At 39.5% G+C, this 22,016-nt stretch overlaps 1 protein-coding gene across 2 annotated transcripts in view; it reads left to right on the top strand.

The window, feature by feature from the left end:
- The window catches only part of stim2b (stromal interaction molecule 2b), a 45,006-nt gene extending 25,604 nt beyond the window's left edge, over positions 1-19,402 (top strand). The window contains exons 3-12 of one of the 2 annotated variants that reach the window (XM_020629208.3): positions 8,653-8,764; positions 10,662-10,773; positions 11,742-11,857; positions 11,978-12,155; positions 12,324-12,501; positions 12,613-12,774; positions 14,023-14,123; positions 14,901-15,139; positions 15,656-15,842; positions 17,001-19,402. In XM_020629208.3, the coding sequence (XP_020484864.2) occupies positions 8,653-8,764; positions 10,662-10,773; positions 11,742-11,857; positions 11,978-12,155; positions 12,324-12,501; positions 12,613-12,774; positions 14,023-14,123; positions 14,901-15,139; positions 15,656-15,842; positions 17,001-17,619 (2,004 nt within the window). In that variant the 3' untranslated portion in view covers positions 17,620-19,402. Of the gene's footprint in view, positions 1-8,652; positions 8,765-10,661; positions 10,774-11,741; positions 11,858-11,977; positions 12,156-12,323; positions 12,502-12,612; positions 12,775-14,022; positions 14,124-14,900; positions 15,140-15,655; positions 15,897-17,000 lie in introns of both variants that reach the window. The other variant, XM_065950512.1, reaches the window with a different exon arrangement.
- Positions 19,403-22,016: the final 2,614 nt, after the last annotated feature.

Genomic DNA, 22,016 nt, shown 5'->3' with positions numbered 1-22,016 from the left:
ATGAAACTTTGATATGATGTTGAAAACTTTGAGGTAGGATTGGAATCCCTTTGATCAAGAAATTGAGAGTATTTGCAGAAGTTTGCATTCAATAGTTAATCAAATTTGTCACACAAAACCTCATTTGTATCATGTGGTATGTACCATATACATGTATTGATATTATACATTTGATTATTCTCACTGTTACAGTGACCTTTGACCTAAAGCTCTACAAATGAAAGACTGTTAACCATAAAATAAACCCCCAAATAGATGTCTGTATCATACGAAATGTGTACTTTCATTTATTACTTTAACAATAACACATACAAGGTCAAGTGCGACTACAAATACCGTACTGAATCCAAGACCTAATGCACATTGGAAATGCATATGCCTTTAGTATAACCAACTTGCTTTAGGTTCAAAGCTGCAACATTGTTGCAAGAGTAGTTATCTTTGACCCTTAAATTCACAGTTTTTAAATAAGTCATGCTAAATGGTAAATGGACTTGAGCTTGTATGGCGCTTTTCTAGTCTTGTGACATCTGACATGTTGCTGCAGCAGCTGGGGATTGAACCCTCAACCTTCCGGTTGCAACCGACCAATGTGCCACAGCCGCCCCCCGTCATGTGGCATCAGTTTCACAATGCATCATGTCAACTGATGAAGTGGTACCATAAGTTATCAGAGGAAGGTATGAAAAATGCTGTTTCAGTTGATCAAACATAGTCACATCCCCCATTCTGTCACTTTTAGTAAATTGTCGTTCTCTTTCTGGCACTGATGAGTTGAAAGGCGTTATGAGGCAGGGTGATGAGTGCGGGGTTGGAACCCGACCTCGTCACCCCCTCACCCCTTTGCCACCTGGCTGAAACCTTACACCCAGACAACAAAGATCTCACTGGCACTTCCTGTGTTTCCTTCTGTTCTTCCTCCAACCTTCCAAAACATGTGTGAGCTATAGTCCGATGAGGTAGTGACGGTCATATGTTTAACATTTGAGCTTTTCTCGACTAGAATTTCAGAGATTCTTAAGCTGATAATTAAATTGGCATGTGGGGATTTAAGGTGACAGGGACACTTGTGAGTTTCGACTTGCCTGTTTGAACACTGTTCCGATACTTTATATACATTTTCTTGGTACTTTTTCTCACTAGTGACACATCAAACAAGCTTTTGACTTTGGTCATTTGTAGATTTCTACAAACCTTTTTTTTCCTTTCAATTCAATAGGCTAGTTAATAAAGTAATAGCTACATCTATAAAACGTAAAGCAGTAGAAACAATCTCATTACAATTCCCAAGAGCCCAAAGTGATGTGATAATATCTCTTTAATCAACAGTTCTAAACCCAAAGACTGTTCATTTAATATCAGAAATGAAAAAGACATAGTAAAGCCTAACATTCAAGAAGGTGAAACCAGATGATTGTTGATTGAAGATGGCTTATGTCTGAAATTATTCATCTTTTGTCAAATTAATTTAAAAATGCAGTTTCCGTGGAAGCTTTAGACTGTTGTTTTGTGCTTTCTCGGTTCCTAGGTTCAAGGCAACATTAGATTTTTTTCTTAGACTTTGCTGACCTTGCAATCATCTTCAGCTTATCTGATTTGGCGTCACTTTTTTTAATGCTGTTTTGACGGTAGGTAATTTGTTTCGTCAATATTAGAGTAATGAGAGACAAAAGCAATCCTTCCAAGCTTTTTTTCAACGCTAATGTAAATGAATTATTGTGCTATTTAAATTTGAAATACAACCTACAGGCACATAAAGGTCTCCCCACAGTTTATGTCATCAGACATACTGTTGATTTATTTGCAGTTCACATAGACATTAACATGAGTTGTTGGTTCACCATGTTGAAAAAGAGAGATCCTGAGCACTAAACACCTCAGCACAAAAAGAACACCCATTTACAACAACAAGGAAGTGGTGAGACCAACAAGTCACACAGTCGCAGAGTTATCAGAGAGGTTGCTCAACAAAGAAAGGCTTCGGCTGCTTTTGAAATTGGTCTTTGGAGCAGATTTTTGTCAGATTCAGTTGCTTTGAATACGTTAAAAGGTAGACTTTTTAGAGCAGTTTCACAAGAATTTACCATTTTTTACAAACCTCCATTTTGTTGAACAACAAATTGATCAATGTGTTGCTGATTTTTTAAGTGAGAACTGACAAGATAATGGAGAGTGAAACTCAGTCGAGAGTTAGGGCATGTTTGATAGCTATGGTAGGACACCTGGTTGGTTACAACCTTCCAAGCTCAAATTACCAATGTAATATTGTTCAATAGAAAAGATTGAAATCCATGGCTAATGGTAATGCTATTTAGCTTATTTATGTGAGGTAACGTATGATTTGATAACACTGGCTAGCGAACAATACAGTAAACCAGTAAAGTTAGCTAGAAATAACTGTTAGCTGTTCCGTCTGAAATATTTTGTTTTGTCTTTAAATTGATTTGATCATGCTAACAATAGTGGCTATGTTCTAGCTGTCAGTAATGATAGCTTGCTCATAAGTTATCAAATAAGTTGTTTTATCTTGAAATATAGCTGGATGTCCCAGATATTCTCACTTCCATTGAATTTTGAGGTGCCTATAAATTGGAAAGCAAAAAAATTAAAGCATTTTTTTGATTAACCCTATGTTTTTTTAATTTGAGAAACCAAAAGTATAGCATGAAATGTTAATACAGCGTTCTTCCAACCCTGAGTGTAATGCTAAAGGGAAAATTCTGTATGAATACGGAATTGCTGCAACCTATATTTTAAGTTGTGTAAATAATATGCAGGGCTATACTCCTTGTTGATGTTGTTGTTGGTCTCAGTCAAATGTCTTTCAGCTCTCAGTCTCAGCAGCATATATAAATATAGACCTGAACCTCTTGACGATACATATTTATAGTCTAAAAATCACAAGTAATCACATTTTTTACAGTCTGGTGTAATTTGACAACTGTGGAAGAATTTTATTAGGAGTCAAATCTAGCTTTAATCCTGTGAAACGTAAGCCTGTGTCGGATTACCCTGTGATCCTGGGTGTCGTCGTCTGAGGAGTTTTGAGTGACGTTTGGGGGTCTGTTGCTGAGCACAGTCACAGGGGAAGGCAGGTGCACGCACTCTCCTCGGGGTGCTGGGCTGTGTGCTGTCGGCCTGCCAAGAAGACACTTGGCTGGATCATGTTGCATCACTTTGAAATTGCAAGAACCAAATCCACGTCACAGATAGCGGTGATTGTACCACTTCTGTGGGACGTGGGGGGTTCTTTCTGAAAAATGTAGACTAGTCTGTGAGTTCTACGTCTGTGAAAGCATAGTGTATGACTAAAATGTGTTTAGGCGTTTTGAACAGAAGAAATTTGAGGAGGCACGAGGAGTCTTGGTTGTATCTTTAGAAAGACGGAATCTCAGAAGGTTCAAGAAGGTGTTTGTTGACTTGTCTAGGAATGTTCTAGAGGGATCATTCAAGAGAGACCTTTATTAATGACCTACTGCTTGGTATTGAGATGTCAAACTTTTGAATTCATTGATTGGTACAACTTAATTACAAAAATTGTCTTATTTTATTTGTCTTATCTTGGTTGAATATGTCAGTTGTAGAACATTTTCATAAACTTGCCCATTTGTTCTCTAGCAGAAATGTAATTGATGCTAAAGCCTCAAAGTAATTAGCTTAGCTTTGCCCAGGATGTAGAAACGCTGCCCTTGAAGAATGGTGTCAGAAAGGAACTAATATTGGTGGAACACTTGCTCTTTTGGAGAGGAGTCCTTGCATTGAAAAAGCTCATGGTCTAAACTTACCTCTTCAGAGTGTTGGCTGCCACCTTGAAACTGTATCTCATAGCCATGGGAATTCTGAAAACAATGATAGCAGAAAGCAGAAAGGGTGTCGAATTTTCAAACAATAGACATCCAGTGTTGTGTAAGCAAAGTCTAGAGACCCTGAGTCAGACCAGCCTGGCTCTACTCAAACCTCAGAACAGAAGTAAATATCATAAAATATACATAACTGAAGACAATTTAAGTGCTTAATTTGTCACCTTTGTATAATATAACCAATTCTCAGAAACTGTATTTGTAGCAGCAGTAAAACATGCAAACACTGGCGAGACTACCCGGAAGAACAACAGGAGTAGAGGTGATTTTATTTGTTTAAATTGGACACAGAATAATTCTTCAATGGCTATGTGTGGGGCTAGCAATCTCAAATACTCAAGGGCGCAGGAATATCTCCTTCGCCTGAAATCAGTACTCCGGAAAAGGATGAGATGATTGACAGCTTTATTTCCATAGCGGCCACCGAGTCAAAGCATATTTCCTCAATCAATAAATCATTATTTGTATAGCGCCAATTCATAACAAGTGAGACGCTTTCCAAGGAGCAGGTCAAAGACCATACTTCTTGTTAAGAAAAATGGGATACGATACAGGAAGGATTCCTCCTTTGTATTCCTTGCATTCCTGTTGTCCACACTTCCTTGCCGCTGAGGTGGAGGTCGGAGTAGTCCGTGCAAGAATACTGAGTTTCCCATTACTGATGGGTTTGATTAAAGATGAGGTACAACTTTTATATTAAAAAATAAAAATCATTTAGGCTCCATGGCGATTGAAAAGCACTGCATGTTATAACTTTGAGTAGAATGAGATGATCAGTTGTGGACAGATTGACTGATACGGGAAGATAACGGGGGAGGGAAGGGAGTCACAGTCGACTGTTGGATAGAGCAGAGGCTCATGGGTAGTGTCTCGAACTTGAGCCAGCTCCCCCCCCCTAATCTGGAATCTAATAGGAACAAATGTGTCTTTGTGTGCCTATGTGTGTGTCATACCCTGCCTGTCCTACTCTGTATAGATACGTGCACATATTATCATCTGTTAAGAACCGACTGCACTATTTTTGATCTCTTTGTCGTGTTAAAAAGCCAATGACTTTTACAGGTTTAAAAGTATAAGCATGATATAAACCTGTTTTCTTGCAGGATTCTCTTCTGCTTTGGCATCTCAATTTTCTGCAATTATCAAGGCTGTCCCACAATCCAAAGCACAGAAACCACAGGGCTCCCATAAAAAGACCTATCTTTAAATGAGCAGCTCACCACATGTTTATTATCAGTCCATAAAGCAACACAAAACTGTCTTTGACCACATGCAAAACTGCTTCCCAAGTACAAGTTTTATGATAACTTGATTCTCTGAGTAGGCAGCTTTTATACCGTAAGTACAAGTACAGTAATGTTTATCGAACAAATACTTAGCTTGAATCATTCACATGTTATACATTTTTATTGTATTTCCTCTAAAATAGTGATCATGTGTTGGACTTTAAACAAGAAAATTGTAGGCCAGTAATAATAAACACATCTACCAAACTGTTACCCACTAAAACATGAGAAATAACAGATCATTTAATTCAAGTTATTCATCCATCTGGACTTTTTTTTCCTTCTCTGTGTGCTCTTCTATTCGTCATTTAAATTCACATCTTTGCCACCAGATCTTCTCATAAAGCATGCTGAGCCTTGCTGGACATCTGTTCATAGTATTGCACACCTTGTTGTCTCTGCAGTGACTCAGCAGATAGTTTGTTCTTTTACTTGGATCCTGGCTCTACGTCACAGAGAAAAAACTCATTTGCATTTGTATTGTGTAAAAACCCGGTGGCCAAGCCTTTAAGACTTCTCAGAGTATTTTGTCCGCTGTTGATGTGCTGAAAGAGCTTTTCAGACACAAAGACACTTATGTAATCAGTGAAGAAAGACAACATCTTAAGAGTTTCTATGGGATTATTTAGGATGCAATATAAATGTGTCAGTTCATTCACCCTACAGTGTTTTAAGCTCTCTCAAACACAATTCCCAATGTTCAAGTTCTTTTCATGAAAAAAACGCTGATGCATTTATCAAAACTATTTGGTATTAGAGATGTTATTGTCTATCTCTTCTAGTCATGATTTTGAACAACTTTAAGTCTTCAAAAAAACAGACCAAAGAAAAAAATCCTTGCAGCGTTGGTAAATAGTTGACTTCTCATGCTGAACCACCTAAACGTCAAACGTTAACTTTTTCTGTGGAATTGGATGGAAAGCACAAACCTGTTCTCAGCGGGGGGAATTATATTGACTTTGGTTTTCCCCTGTTTCAACTTTGAGCACCACATTTGTGATATATTTCCGTTTATGAGTGAAATGTTTTGGCAGTGATTTAGATATATGTGTTGACATTTATTAAAAATCGAATTCCCTTAAGATGAACAGCCATTCATTTGTTAGTCACTTGACCTCGTATCTGTTATCTGAGGTCCAATACATGGGTTCATTATCTGCCGAAGTAATGACTCCAATCAGCTAGGTGTAATTTGGGTTAAGCTGAATTGGTAAATGTTAGCATGATACCTGCATGAAAGAAGTTGGTCAAAATGGTCTGTGGACTCAGTCTTGTTGATTTGCTTACAGGTTGAATTGAATTAGTTACCAATGTTAACAAAAGTAGATTGTGTATTTTTGTCTTGACGTTGAGTCCTTTAATTTCAGATTTTGTTTTTTGAGTCTTTTTCTCAAACTTTCTAGGTTTAGAGACATTTTTTTTTACCTTGCAAACAATTCAAGCAAGGGTTTCTCAGGGTTTTGTTCTTGCCAGTCTAATGCAATAAACCAGTATAGATTTAATTATTAGCTGTTAAAGCTTGGCCATACTGAAAACAACATGGAATTGCCATAACAACAGGCAAACAGTCACAGCTGTGGACCGAGGTGGTGTTTGAGTTGCCACACCACCTGTGTTTCCTCATGACTCAGTCATATGCAGGTTAGATATGTAATTATTTGTATTGAGGTTTAAATGGACTTCTGATTAAAGCCATTTACATCACCAGTTGGCACACCCTAATGCCATAGGCTAGGGTTCAGGTTCATCCTCCCATAAACATGGGCGTTAATAATTTATCCAAGCATGAGTCATCCAGAAATGGAACAAGCACCTTACATTTTTCTCTCATTGGATGCCCATTGTTCGTTAATAACACTAATTGCTGCAGTGTCAGAAATGTAAAATGTTTCATTCCACAAGCATTGGTTGTCTCCTTCACTCTGACAACATAACTATTATCTCTTTTCAGCAATTTGTGAGGATTTTGAATATACTAAGTGCATATGCTAGAGGTCAATCTCAAAGGGAACATTTTCAGGCAAAAAAATTGTGATAACAGAGAGAGTATTATTCCCTGACAGGAAGATGTGTTCAGTACTTAAATCAGCCGACGGCCTCTCCAACACCAACTGCCATTAAGCATTCAGTGTCAATTTCACAGCAATCCTCCAGACAGTTCACACTATGTAGATGTAGAAAAGCACTGGTAGTCAGGAAAAGTCATGGCCATCTCTAGTTTCATGTGTGAGTCATGATAAATACAATTATTCAAGTTGTATATTTGAATACTTTTAGGGTTTTTGTGCAGTCTAGCATAGAAAAATAAACCCTGTTTCAGAGCTGCCACATGAAAACTTCAAGCTGTGTTGGAAACTGGTTCAGCTTTTCTATCAAGTCACATGTGAAACTCATTGATCTGTGACTATTGAAATTTTAAAATGTTATGTTTTTGGATTTTCTGGCTTTTGACCACCTCTGATTTGGTTGCATCTTTTCAAAGTCAATGACGTGTGCACACAGCTGTATGCTAATGCAACAACAAGCACATTCAACTCCCCTCTGATCACAGCTAGGTTAAAAACAAGGAATTTTGAATTCACCTGTGAAAGACACTTTCTCTTGAGCATCTTTACTGTTGATTGTACAAAAATGTCGGACCAATAATTCGATTTTCAAAAGAAGACAACGCACTGAGGGATGTGTGAATTAGCGTGAGGCCTGTAGCGCTAGCCTAGCTGAACAAGACTGGAAGCAGTAGGAAACAGCTAGGCTAGCTCAATACAAAGCTGAGAACCTGAACTATATTGTATGTGTTTCTAGTATTTCAGGTAAGTACATGTAGGTTGCATCCTTGTCAAGGTATTTACCAATCAAAGTGACACGGCTAACAGCAGTAGGCTAATATCAAAGGCTACTTTACTATTAACATGTAAGACAGGAAGTGTTATGTTTTAACTTCATGCCAAGGCCACACACACACACACATATTGCTACAAGATGAATGCTTTGAGTTGTCTGGTTGTCAGCCATGGTCTTTGTTGTTTATGCTGCTGGTTTTCTGGCAATCCTTTCTTTGGTGAGTTCCTTCACTGGGGCTTTCTCTGCAAGGGGCATTTAATTCTGAGCTACCAAAGGAGGACAGCCGGAAACCACACACACACACACACACACACACACACACACACACACGCACACACACTCACATGCATACACAGGTGGAAGTGGTGCCTCCGCCGTGGGTCTCTTTCTCTTTTCAAAGTCCCTAAAAGGAAGAAAGAGGAGAGAAAAGAAAGTGTGTGTGAGTCTTTTTTGTTAGTGAGCCAAAGCTAGACTTTTAGGCAAAGCCAACTCTCTACAGCAGCACTCTCTTTCAAAACCACACATGGACATGCACAGACACAGATACAACCTTCTGCATCACAACCCTCAGTCACTTTCTAAAATGTTAAACAACAGGAACACATACTCGATGATATGCGTCCTAAAAAAAAAAAAAAACATGTTCCTCTCTGTGTTTCCTATAGTTCATAATAGAAGACATGAAGCAGCAGCAAACCAACAAACACAGCAACCTGCACCGTGAAGACCAGCACATCACTGTGGAGGAGCTGTGGAAGGGCTGGAAGACCTCTGAAGGTAAACAACGATGAAAAAAAAAAGAGATAAAATCATCAATTAGAAAGCAAAACTAACAATAAATACAAACTAGGGCTGTCAAAACAACATTAATACCAATTTAGTGCAGAAAAATGTGTCAAAAAAAATGAACGCAGATAAAAAAAACATCATATGTTACTGATCATACAACCGTCCACAGGTTTTTTTTTTATACATGATGAAAACACTATGTAATTGAATTAATTTCTCTGTTATATCCACATTAGAGAAACAGCATCAGCGATCGATTTATAAATGGACATTAAACTAGCCTGCTAGCCGGATCCAAGTCATTATGTATCCCAGAACGTTTTGCGTTGGGAAGCGGCCGCTTCAGTACACAATGAATAGGGGATTCTTTTGAATCAATGCAATCATGGCTGATAGTGGCGGCTTCACTTTCATTCATGATGCTGCATATCTCAGCCTTTTTCACTGATGTATTGCACATAAACTGATGTATTGCACATAAATATAGGATGTAGCCAATTTTTTGAGATTTTAAAAGTAGCTACTGAAAGTGTGACTTATGCAACACATTTGATCTTAATCAGGAGCTTGTAACTAATTAGATCATGTTTTGAATGGCTTGACAGTTCCAATATAAACAGAATTTGCAATTTGTATGTACTGCAAAAGCACAAGTCAAACACTTACACTTACTATATAAATACAGAACAAAATCACATGACAAATGACAAAGGTGTGGTAAAACATCCCTTTCGACAGGCTGATGTACTGGTTCAACAAGCCTGTGGGTGGATTTTTCAACAGGCCACTGTTGGGCAAATGCTTTCAGAATGTCCTCATTATTAATACTTTAATCACACAAACATAAATGACACCTTTTGCATTGAAACCCTTAATTGCATTTAGCAAACCTTCAAGAAGCTGTTTCCTTCTACTTTCTCCTCTCCAGTTTCATTATCACATGGGGGAAATATTTGACCCCTCCTCTACTTTTAAAAACCCATCAGTGGTTTGTTTTCACACACACCTCAATCTGTCGTTCTTCGCCTGCACGTGACCTCGTTTGTTTATGACCATGAAAGTATGTCTAAGTGGTTTTAGATAAATGTCTAACATGTTCTCTTTCTTTCTCAGCCTTTGAAATAAATACAGCCGAAAGTAAATATCCCATCTTTTCAAATATTTGTTTAAACCTTAACAAGGTCTTTTAGTTACCTGCTGTACTCTGCTGCTGGAATCATTACGTGTTTTATAAAGAATAATATATTTACAGTATATAATGCCTAGTATTCATGTCCTGGTTTCAGAATAATGCAGGTTCTATAGAAGACAATTTTAAAAATTGTTTTTTCTTCTTCTCTACTCATCTGTTGTCAAATGTTAAACTCGGAATCGTTACCGGTTACACTAAAGAATTATCCTTTTTTTTATATTGTTCAAGGCTCAAAATGACAAATGTAATTATTTTGTTAACAAAAAAAAGCCATTTAATGTATGAAATAATGTTGGTGTTAAGAATTATTTTTCTGTGCTCCTGTCAGGTCAAAAATTAAAGAAAACTTAAAAGAAAAAAAAGATTAAAACTTTCTAAACAAATATATATTTTTTTGACAAGCATCCAGCAAAAACCTCTCTTTATTATGGATTAGTTTTTACAACCTTATGTTAAATTCACAGAATATAAATATGTATCAATCACAGGTTTTTTTTCTCCATTACGTATATTTTTATTTTGAAACCTTGACTTCCTTTTTCTACAATACCCACATTCATTAACTTATAAATGAGTTGAAATGAAGGATTTCTTGTTTTATTTGTATTTTTTTTGCACAGTATTGGTCTTTATATTTTACTAATACATGTTATCATTCCCCTCACCCTCTCCACATCCTCTCTTCTCACCCAGTCCATAACTGGACGATGGAGGACACAGTGCAGTGGCTGACGGAGTCGGTGGAGCTGCCGCAGTACGAGAAGAACTTCCGTGACTTCAGAGTCACAGGGAACACTTTACCTCGGTGAGTACGGCTCGCCTCAAAAACAATCCTCCCCTCTTCACAGAATCACTACACAGCATGTGCTCATCTGTGCAGTGCATCCCTACTCTCCTGTCGCTCTTATTCTGTTTGTGTTCTGCACTTTTATGACTGATAGTCTCAATATCAGTGACTCTAATGAAGATGGTCTTGTGTAGCTTTGCCCTGCATGAGCAGTGAAGTGTGTTTATGAGTATTTACACTATTACAGTCTTTGTTACAATACACAAAGGCAGCTTTAGTTTTCATTACTCTATTAAATGCTGCCCACTGCTGGTCATAAACGGTAACACAGGAGGAAAAATGCTCATGAAACAGGTAGATTCTCTACTTCACTATTTGCCCCCCCTGTTTTTACACAACTACTAAATGTGTATTGTGGTAAAGCTAATCCCTATATGATGGTTTAACTCTTTAAAAGCTGAAAATATTCCCAGAATTCCCTCCTGCGGTGCAGTCAAGATGAAAATGTTAACAAACGAGTCCGAGTGTCGACATTAAAGAAGAAACTCAGACGTCGCAGAGACACTTGTGGAATGTGACGCGCTGCGAACTGCATGTATGGCATGAGTAGACAGAGGGGCGGGGGGTGTTTTGAGATGGGGGGGGGGGGGGGGGGGTGTACTGAGGGGTTTCATGTTTCTCCTCAGGCCTGATGAGCGCTGCCATGTTGTCTGGGCCCTTTAAGATGGAGATGAATTCACATCAGATGTTTTTCATTCAGTTTCCCTAACTGTAACCTTTATAAACATTTATGCATAAGGTTAAACAACAAGCCCAAACTCTACCTTTTAGAAGGGTTTTTCCAGACCAGCCTTTCTTTCTTTTATCTTGACACAATGGACACACATGTTAAATACTAATAAATCAGTAACGCAGACTCGCCCTCAAATCTAACTGTGTAGAAAGAAATGTTGTATTTAATGCTGATTTTCTTCTTCATATTTCAGATTAGCGGCTAATGAACCGTTATTTATGTCGATGCAGCTGAAGATATTAGACCAGCGGCATAAACAAAAATTAAACCTAAAGGCACTAGATGCAGTGCTTTTCGGGCCTCCTCTCCGTGAGTAAAACATATTTTTATGACACGTTGTGCACATTCTCTCAAAAGATGCAGACAGAGAACCTTTAACTGTGACTGTAGTCACCCATCTTCTCCTCCTGTCGTGATCTCCTTCTGCAGGTCCACAACATAACTGGATGAAAGACTTTGTCCTGATGGTTTCCATAGTGATCGGTGTCGGGGGCTGCTGGTTTGCCTACGTGCAGAATAAGTCCAGCAAGGTGCACATCTCTCAGATGATGAAGGACTTGGAGAGCCTGCAAAATGCTGAGCAGAGCCTCTTAGACCTGCAGAGCCGGTACGGACAAATCCCAAAAAAAAGAAAAAGGAACATTAGTTTCTCCGCTTTCTTATCTTTCCTTTTGAATTTATGCTTGCTTGTAAAATCTTGATTCGATCTAGACATTGCCAGACTTTTAAGTGCCATGATGGCATTTTCTCGTGTATTTTTCCTCTCATCTCCCAGGCTGGAAAAGGCTCAGGAGGAGAACCGCACTGTCGCCGTGGAGAAGCAGAACTTGGAGCAGAAGATGAGGGACGAAATCAACGGGGCCAAAACAGAGGCTCACAGACTCCGAGAGCTGCGAGAAGGAGCCGAATGTGAACTCAGCCGGCTCAAATACGCAGAGGAGGAGCTCGTACAGGTACGATTTTAACCATGGTGCTACTTTATTTGTGTTTACATGCTCAGTAATACACAAAGCAGTCCATGGATAATTCTGCTGCTAAAAACAGATTGAACCTAAACCGTTTAGGTGCGAAAAGCTCTGAAGCGAGCGGAGAAGGAGATGCAGTCGGAGCGGTCGGTGCCTGAAGCTCTTCAGAAGTGGCTCCAGCTCACACACGAGGTGGAGGTTCAATACTACAACATCAAGAAACAGAACGCTGAGTTTCAGCTCTACATCGCCAAAGATGAGGTAACAACATTCAGTCAATCATATCTTATCAATCATACGATAGGCAGAGCTGGTCAGCAAAGCTTTGCACATCACATAATGTGTTGATCGGATTCATCTGAAGTTCAGAATGTTGTAGAGAGGCTGACAGAGATTTTACTGCCTTTGAATGACACTGATTTGAAATCATCTTCCTCATAAATGATGAAGCAAATAATCTGAAATCTGATGTTTTTTTCCAACATGGTTTTTGGATGAAAGTAGTTGCTCTGCTTTGGAAATTTTGAAAGATTGCCATGCTTTTATTTGATTTACGACTATTAATAATGTTTTTTTTTTATATTACACAACCGTCATAAAGATACTTAAAGTCCTGGGTTCTGACTACCAGGAAAAAAACCTGCAGGAATTAGAACCTAGTAAAAGTGCCTTGCTGATCTTTTTGAGTCATTAGAGCTGTATATCATGTTTACGACTACCACAAACATTAATAGTTGTGCAGGGCTGCAGAGAGAGCTCACTCTGCACTCTGAAAGACGGCCAGTGTTGTTTAAGTGCAGTGCAGTGCAGCCCGGCTGAAGTTGCAGTAGTAGTAGTAGTATCGGATCCTCCATAGCAGTCGCAATCTTCTGTTAAACTCTTGGAGAATGGAGAAATGTGTAGAAGTAATGTTGAATAAGGGTTTAATAAAATACCAATATGAATATAAAGTTTGAATACAACAATGTTTATTACAGTATTTAATATTTTTAATAAACTACAATAAGTAAGTAAGTAAGTAAGTAGGGTTTTTATGATTAAAGGGTTCATTAATTTTTTTTAATGTGGACAAAGATGCTAAAATTGTATCTCTTTTTTTGCTTTTGTTAAATGCATTTTGCCCAGCAAATTTTAGGCTGCTGCTATGGGGGGGGGGGGGGGGGGGTCCATAGCAGCAGGCAGTCCTCACCAGCAATGCACAGAGAGAGAGAGAGAGAGAGAGAGAGAGAGAGAGAGAGAGAGGGATAGGAGCTCAAGGGGCCAGTTCCCCCGGTAGTCTAAGCCTATAGCAGCATAACCAGGAGCTGGTCCATACCTGAGATCATTTGATCATATTTGGGTTTAATTCAACGTTTGACCTTCAGTCGTGCCTGTTAAAGCTGTCAACAATCCTGAGGTTACAGTCAAGAACTTTCTTGGACGATATCTAAAAAACAAAAAAATGAATACTGAAGTGTGTATGCCACTAAGACTAATATTATGACATGTTTTGTGTTTTCTCCAACGCAGGCAGAAAAAATAAAGAAGAAAAGAAGTTCTCTGTTTGGAACTCTTCATGTAGCCCACAGCTCATCGCTGGATGAGGTGGACCACAAGATACTAGAAGCAAAGTAAGTGAACAACAACACACATCCAATGTTTACATTACAGGAAAAGAGGAGAAATAATTATTCTTGATCAGCAAATTGAGTCATGTCTGTTTACTGATTTATAACAACCAATCAAGTGCAAGCTGTTGAACACTTAACAAGGAAAGTCATATTGTTCACATTGAATACCAATATGGAAGTCTTCAGTCAAAATAGGTGAAGCAGCCTTAATATTGTATCGAGTTTATATTGCTATGTCTATATACATTTATACACCATACATGTGAAGGGAAGCTGGAAGCCAGGAGCAGATTGGGCAGTGATCCGGCCACCACTACCGGCCCACCGACCAGGCAGTATTCAAACACTCAGTGATGGTTGGGTACCACCTGATGACATCTGCTCCTGGCCTAACGCTACAGATACCTCTTAAACATGTTTTTGTTTGTCTTAAGGTATCTGGAGTTTGCACCCATATAGGTGTGTGTCACATGTTGCTTTGATGTTACATACAAACACACGTTTTTTTACTGATATAGTAAAAATATTCAGACCTCTTGTTTAATCCAGGCTCTCTTTCAGAGATAAATAAATCCTTTGGGTTTAAAGGCTAAAAAGGGATGACATTACAAAAAGACAGAACAAAGTTAAATCATCTGCATGGCTGCATTAAGTCCAATATCATAATATCACCAGCTTGTATACCAAAACTGTCTAAATCCTGAAGCATCAATACAGGGCAGCTTCTTACTGGGTGTTATATGAATATTCTTCCTCACTCATGTGTTTTTATTTCAGAAAAGCCCTGTCAGAAGTGACGGCGTGCCTGAGGGAGCGGCTGCACCGCTGGCAGCAGATCGAGAAGCTTTGCAACTTCCCTGTTGTCAACAACTCAGGGCTACCGAGTCTGACAGCCAGCCTCTACTCGGAACACAGCTGGGTGGTCATGCCACGGGTTTCTGTGCCTCCGTACCCCATCGCGGGGGGAGTGGACGATCTGGACGAGGACACGCCTCCCATCATTCCACAGTTTACAAGTGAGTCAAACTCATTTTCAAACAAAAAAAAAAAAATATTGAATGCACATGGGGAAAATACGAAAGCATTTTTGTTGGTGTCTTAATGGCTTTTATGAAAGAGAATAAAAACATACAAAATTTCATGTAGCTCTTGATTGGTATTTAAAGACAACTTATATGTTTTAACCATATTAATTAATCTAAGAATTCTTGACAATATTATCTTATTGCAGTATTTAAATCTACATTTCAGATTTAAAGGATGGTGTTGTCTGCTAAAAGTAAAAGAACTCTAGTGTTTGATTCTGCAGCGAAACCATTTTTATTAATAATAAATATTAAAGGTCCTAAAATGGATCCTTGAGGAACACCATATTTGATAACTCTTATTTGTTGACTGTATTCTAACTGAAAACATTATTGACCATACCAAGCCACTAATAAAAAATTCAGAATACTTTTGAAAATAAAAATAAATTCTGAATAAATATTTGGAGAAATAACTAAAGCATCACCATTTCTTCCATTCCACAGCAACCACGATGATCCGGCCCCCGCTGACCCGCAGCAGCAGCCTATGCCGTTCTCGCCGGAGCCTACTCAGCCCGCAGTCCTCACTGATGTCCCCGGACCCTGATCTGCTCTCCATGGCCAGCTCTTCCCTCTCCTATCGTCCCGAGGCCGAGGACGAACATATCATGTTCAGCTCGGATAGGAGGGGGTATGTAGCGGTGGCCGGAACGCCGCGGAATGGTTTTACAGTTTGGACTCACAGGTGTTTTATACAAAAAAATTTACACTGATGCTTTCAGCTTGGGGATTGGTGCCTTCTGGTGTTGGGTGACGTCTTCTATGTGGTGGATGCATGAACTGAGCCTGACCTTTATAGGATTTTTTAAACTGATACAGATAACAATTTAACCAATTACTGATATTTTACCAATAACCAATATAGCATTTTTTTACATTTATTGTATTTTACTTTGACATTATTGTGTTATGACAGTCAGAAAGGTTGTGTTGAAAAATGACGCAGGAGTGCAAAAACTGCAGTTCCTAAAGTGTCCACTTGAGGCTGGCTCCAAAAGCCACAGTACTCACATACACACCCATTCAAATAAGCCAATTTTTACCGCAGAAATTAACATGTTTACAGCCTGGTACAATAAACTATTTTTGAAACGTAATCATTTTCATTTTATGAAGGATTCAAGTTATGCATGGTAAGGGTTTTTCCGAGAGGCTTTAGGCTCACCTAAGCTAACCTGTTACCAGGTTGACTGAAAGTTAGGTTGAGATATCATTCAGCCATCATTCAGATTCAAAACTCTCATTCAGTAACCAATAGGTGAGGTCACTGAGACTATCTCCATGTTGTTTACAGTCAGACTGAGCAATGTCACAGTCTGGGAACTGTCTTACAAGAGTAATTTACACTCGCTCAAGTTCACTTATTTGCTTTTATGCCTCTGTTGACACCCCGCCTCCACCAACTGCCCTCTGTGCAGTGTGCAGACAGACACAGCAGACTACACTGTTGTTGGCACGCTCATTATATACCCTTAGATTTATTTGACAGCTTGATTAAGCACAACTTTACTTAGGGTTGTTAGATTATTGATTAACACATTAAAAATGTGGTGAGCTGGATGGCCTAGCGGTTGTGTTGTGGTTCCCATGTACAGGGCTAATTGTCCTCATCGCAGCAGTCATAGGTTAGAGTCTGAAATAAACATTAGATCTGTTAAAGTAGATTAAGACAACATGGCCCATGATCCTTTGATTTAGTTGTTCAATGTGTACACAGTTTTCATAGACTGGCCTTGAGTAGTCTGTCAGTGTTTGAGTTGTGACTGAGCTTTGTCTCCTCTCCTCTCAGGGATCCGGCTCAAGAAGGAAGCTCAGACACCGACTCCCTCAGCTCCTCCATGGGCCGAAAGCAGCTGCACAACACCGACGCCCCGTACCGTAAGATCTCCCGCGAGGAGCTGCTGCTGTTCAGCCAGACCACAGAGCTCCCTGCATCCACCCCTGCCACCTCCTCCTCCACCCACACCAGCAGCAGCAGCAGTCTCAGGGACTCCACGCCTCCTCCTCTGCCCCCAACCCCGGCCACCACGCCTTCCGGCCCGCCCTCAACCTCCCCTTCCCCCGCATTGGAGCACCACTCGTTTGCACACAGCGGCTCGCCTGACCTCACCCGCATAATCCCTGAGTCACAGAGCGCGACCTTCTCGCAGGGGAGCGCCACCTCTCCAACGGGCAAAGGCGTGTACAACGGCATCCTCGAGAAGTCGTACAGCTTCGGCCAGCTTCCCGCCAGCATGCTCCCCAATGTGGGGCGCTACCCGTCCCTCACCTCCCTGGACTCGGAAGGCCGGAGCGTGGGAAGGGAATATAAGCTCCAGAGCACCTCCTCCCAGGACTCCAGCGATAATGGAGAGAAAATGAAGCGATCCTCATCCAAAATCAAAAGCTTATTTAAGAAGAAAAAATAAAAACTTGCAGAGTGAAATAGTGTAAGAGGGAGATAAAATAGAAAGAGTTGTTTTAGCCCGTATACTTAAAAAAAAAAGGACATTACTGCAAGCTAAAACAGTTCATTGTCTCTCTTATTTTCTTGTTTTTTGTCTTCAAAGATGGAATGTAGCTCAGTCTGGGTGCCTTTTTAAAAAAAAAAAAAAAAAACTCGGACTGGTAGCCTTATTTTTCAATAATGCCTTTTTATTTAGTTCACTCATAGCCTCACAGGGAAACCTGCAAAGGTCAAGGAAAATGTCAATGAAAGGTCAAGGGTCATGATAGTTGTCATCCAGACTGCAAAAAAAAAACAAAAAAAACAAACACGTGACCTCCTCACTGTCTTCTGTCTGTTTTGGTCTTGAAAAGCCACTATGTGTAAGGGTCTAAAGGTGCAGTCCATACATTTATTCTCAAGCACACAAAGTCCAGATCTAAAGTCTGCTCTTCCTACTGGACGGATTTTTAATCACACCATCAGTAGTGACAGCAGCAATAAAGATATTTCCTTCTTTAAGTGTCCAAACTACTTCTCCCTGCTCATATCGGGGATTGCATCTTATGAAGTCTAAACTACTTGATTAACCTCCTTTGAAACTAAAAAAAACAAAATGAAATCCTGCTAAAAGTTTGTTGCACTACTGCTTTCCTGGTGTTTTGGGGAAAGAGCCGCTGCTTGCGGAGTACATATTGAATAAAGATATAGAGATGAGAGGTACACATGGGCAGCAGCAGTGAAGATGCAGAACAGAAAACTACAGAGCCAAAATGATCTGATGCGTCTTCACTGTTACTTCTTATAGATGCCTCGATATATATAAGTATATATAAACTTTGTCTTCACATTTTTATGTTGTTATAGATGTTTTGAAATAGATTTATATGGGTGGGGCTTCCTCTAAACTGTCATTTACAGATGAAAGTTGATTGAATATGCAGATTTAACTCCCTGTAATGTCACTGTCCCTTATTACTTGATAGCGTGTTAACTGTAGCCATACCAATATCTCATTTTCTTTTTTTTTTTTTTTTTTTGTCTTAAACACCCTAAAATATTTTGTGTCACTACCAGATTTTGATCAAATCGTCCTGTGCAAATGATTATTTTGTGCCATATTGACGCCAGATTTAAGGGTAGATGAGTGCCAGGAAGTCTAAGGAAGAACTTTTTATTATTACTATTATTTTTTTTAGCATCTCTCTACGTCGACGATGTGACCTCTTCCATCAATATTTCCAGGCTTTTAGAAAAAAAACGCGAAACACCCAAGATTATTTAAAAAAAAAAAGATAAAAAACAAAGAACTTTTTGATCCAGATCTGATTGATACAACCGTTTCTTTTACCCTTTCCAACACACACTATAAGCTCGAAGCCGACCCATGCAATACAGCCCCCGTTTCCCCGTTCCTCACCTTTGGGTTTGCACCGAGCGCACTGATGTCAAGACTCCTGCTTCACACTGTGATTTCTGCCTTCTACCCTTCATCCTTTGTCACTGCAACGCAAAAATGTCATGTACGACAAAACGACACAAGGATCCAGTAGTTTTGATTTTTGAAATTAATATATATATATATATGTATATTTGGATGGTTGTGGCGATACAGCACACAGTGAAGGAAATAAAAGACAGAGCTGCAAGACGAGGAGAACATGAATGTTTACGAGACATTAGGGTTTGTTTTTTTTGGAAAACATTTTGTGCGTGAATATTTGTATACTGTAGAAGAATTAATAAAAAAAAATGGAGGCATTGGAGACGTTTCAAAGTCGTGTTTGATGCTTTGTTTTTGTGGTTGGTTTGCAAACTGCTTCCTCGATTTGCATAAAAGATCGTTGGTCAAAATTGTTTCCGAGTACTTCAGAATGAGGGGAATCCAAGAGGCTGCATTTTCTCTGCAACTTGAGCTCTAAACTCGACTCCTCTCTTTTTTTAGAAAACAGTCCGGGACCCTCCTCCTCCTCACTGCAGAGCACAGAAGTGTGGAGAAAAGAATCATTCTGACACACCATCAGTCTTCCGAGTGGGGGAAAGCGTGATGCGCAGAAGAAAAGCATGCATGATTGCTTTATCAATATAAAGTGAACGTGATGAAACTTTTGTTGATGGCTCATCAATTCAGCACACTGGGAGAGGAGTGGGAGGGGGGGGGGGGGCGACGTCTGCCTGTGATAAATGTGTTGTTTGGGCTCTACTGTACACAGCAACAAATCCCAGCCTCTCACACAGGCCTGCCTTTAAGTATGCAGTTTTTGTGATGGCCACATGGTGTCAGCAGAGCTCCAGAGAAAACAGAACACAGCAGCCACTCCCTGACAGAGAGAGACACATTCAGTGAGTGATGTTGAAGACAGATACAGAGAAAAAGACTTGATTTCATCCCCCAAGTCAAGTACAAATGTTTTGCTGATGGATTTAAAACTAGCTTCTTTCTTTACTACTCAGCGTTACAGTAAGAGCTTTCCTGGACTTTGGAAGGTAAAGTATAGCAGCTAAAATATAAAAACATCCTAACACGTTCCCTGAAAATCAATTTCGAGTTTAAAAGTACAACATATCTTAATATCTAAAGAAAGGCTTTCATGTGCAGTTAATCCATAATCTCATACTTTCTCTGCCATGCGCCCTCATGGAGGAGGAACATATGTTGTTTAAAAACACACAAATCAATAGCATTTATTTACCCGTTCTATGTCCTCTAATCACATCTACTTTAAATACCAACATTTAAAATATTTCATTTACTATGTATATGTTTGTAACTTTAAATGTAACACGACAACATTCAAATCTTCTAGGCTTCTTTGAGGACTCAGAGAGAGCACATACTGTATGTCCGACGTCACAATTTCAAGGTGCACTATGTAGAGACATTTGAAAGTTGGAGAGGTGAAACAATTCTATGCTATGTTTTCTGAACTAAATACACAAAATTTATTCAAAGGAAAAAAAATGGGTCCCTGGAACACAGTTTGGAGCTAAAAAGCAACAGAAGAGTTATGGTTTCAGTGTTGCAGCCCCCCACCATAGCTTCTCGTGTAGCATTTTATCTTCAAACAGTGAGACAGGGAACAAATATTCCTCTGAGGACAGTTTGTGTAAGGAGTTATGAACATATATCACAGAATCTGTACACTTCTCCAACTTTCACATTTCTCTATGACAACTCCATAATGTAGTGCACCTTTAAAGTTCTAACTTAAGGAAATGGGTCACATTTAAATACAAAGACAGCAACTGACAGCCTTTTGCAAAGCTGCACAAAAAGTTGATTTTAACATCAATACCACCACTGACAAGGCAAATAGCCGTCATTGTTTAGGATTTTTGCCTTAGCAGCACCTGGAGTGGCCAATCAGATTCCAAAGGAAGGCAATTGGTCACCGCCCCGGCCTGGACAAACTCCCTTCATGTCGCCCTGTGAACTGTTTTCCAAACCTTTAAATTAAAAAATTCCAAACTCAAACCAAGAAGTGGAAATTCCAAACCTGTTAGACGAAATTCCACGCATGTTCAAAACCTGTGCGTACAAATTTCAAATGCGAAGGAGGAGGACATTTTAAACCAGGAAGTGGAAACTCCAAACCAAGAGGTGAAAGCAATATCCAAAATAGAGCCTTCCTTTCTTATTTATCATGATATGGACTATTTTCTTTTGTCACTAGAAACATATACATACAGGCAATGATAACTTATGTGAAAATTAATCAAATAAGCAAATGTAATTTTGAATACTGCATGCCTTTAGAAACAGTTTTGCATGTCTAATGATACATTTCAACCAAGCGGATGTTCTTCACCCTTCTGTTGATTAAGGAACCGGTAAGGGGAAACGGTGAAGATGAGCATATAGCATAATATGCTGCAGCTTTGCACAGTCGATCTACCAATCTGCATGTTGATCAGTTCATGGATTCATACATTCATTTGTGCAGAACGCTATTTGAATCAGTTCTTTAACTTGCATCACAGAATGATCCTCGATTCTTAAATTGCTCTGATGCCTCATCCTCACAACCCCTTCACCCTACTACAATGTAACATTTCTAAAAGCGACACATTTAGAACAGCATGCAGCTGCTCCTTTGTTCCACATTGTTTTCCTCCTTTGCTTCCTCCCTTCCCTCTCAGGAGCAGGCTGCAGGTTGGGGACACACAGTGGATATTTATTGCCCCTCAAACCGCACCGCAGTGTAGTAATTGGCCCCACAATGGTGCTAATGCTCGGAAAGGGAAGCAGAAAGTGATGCAAGAAGGCGGCAGATCGTCTCCTTAATGACTGCTGCTAGGTGAGGTAATGAATAGACTGAGGGGCTTAAAGGCAGAGCATATATACATAAAGAGGATGTGCATCTGCAAGGATTCACCCAG

This window comes from Labrus bergylta, chromosome 22 (assembly GCF_963930695.1).
Source record: "Labrus bergylta chromosome 22, fLabBer1.1, whole genome shotgun sequence".
Lineage (NCBI taxonomy): Eukaryota > Metazoa > Chordata > Actinopteri > Labriformes > Labridae > Labrus > Labrus bergylta.
Note: the sequence above shows the minus strand (reverse complement) of the source record. Positions and strands in the feature narration are given on the sequence as shown.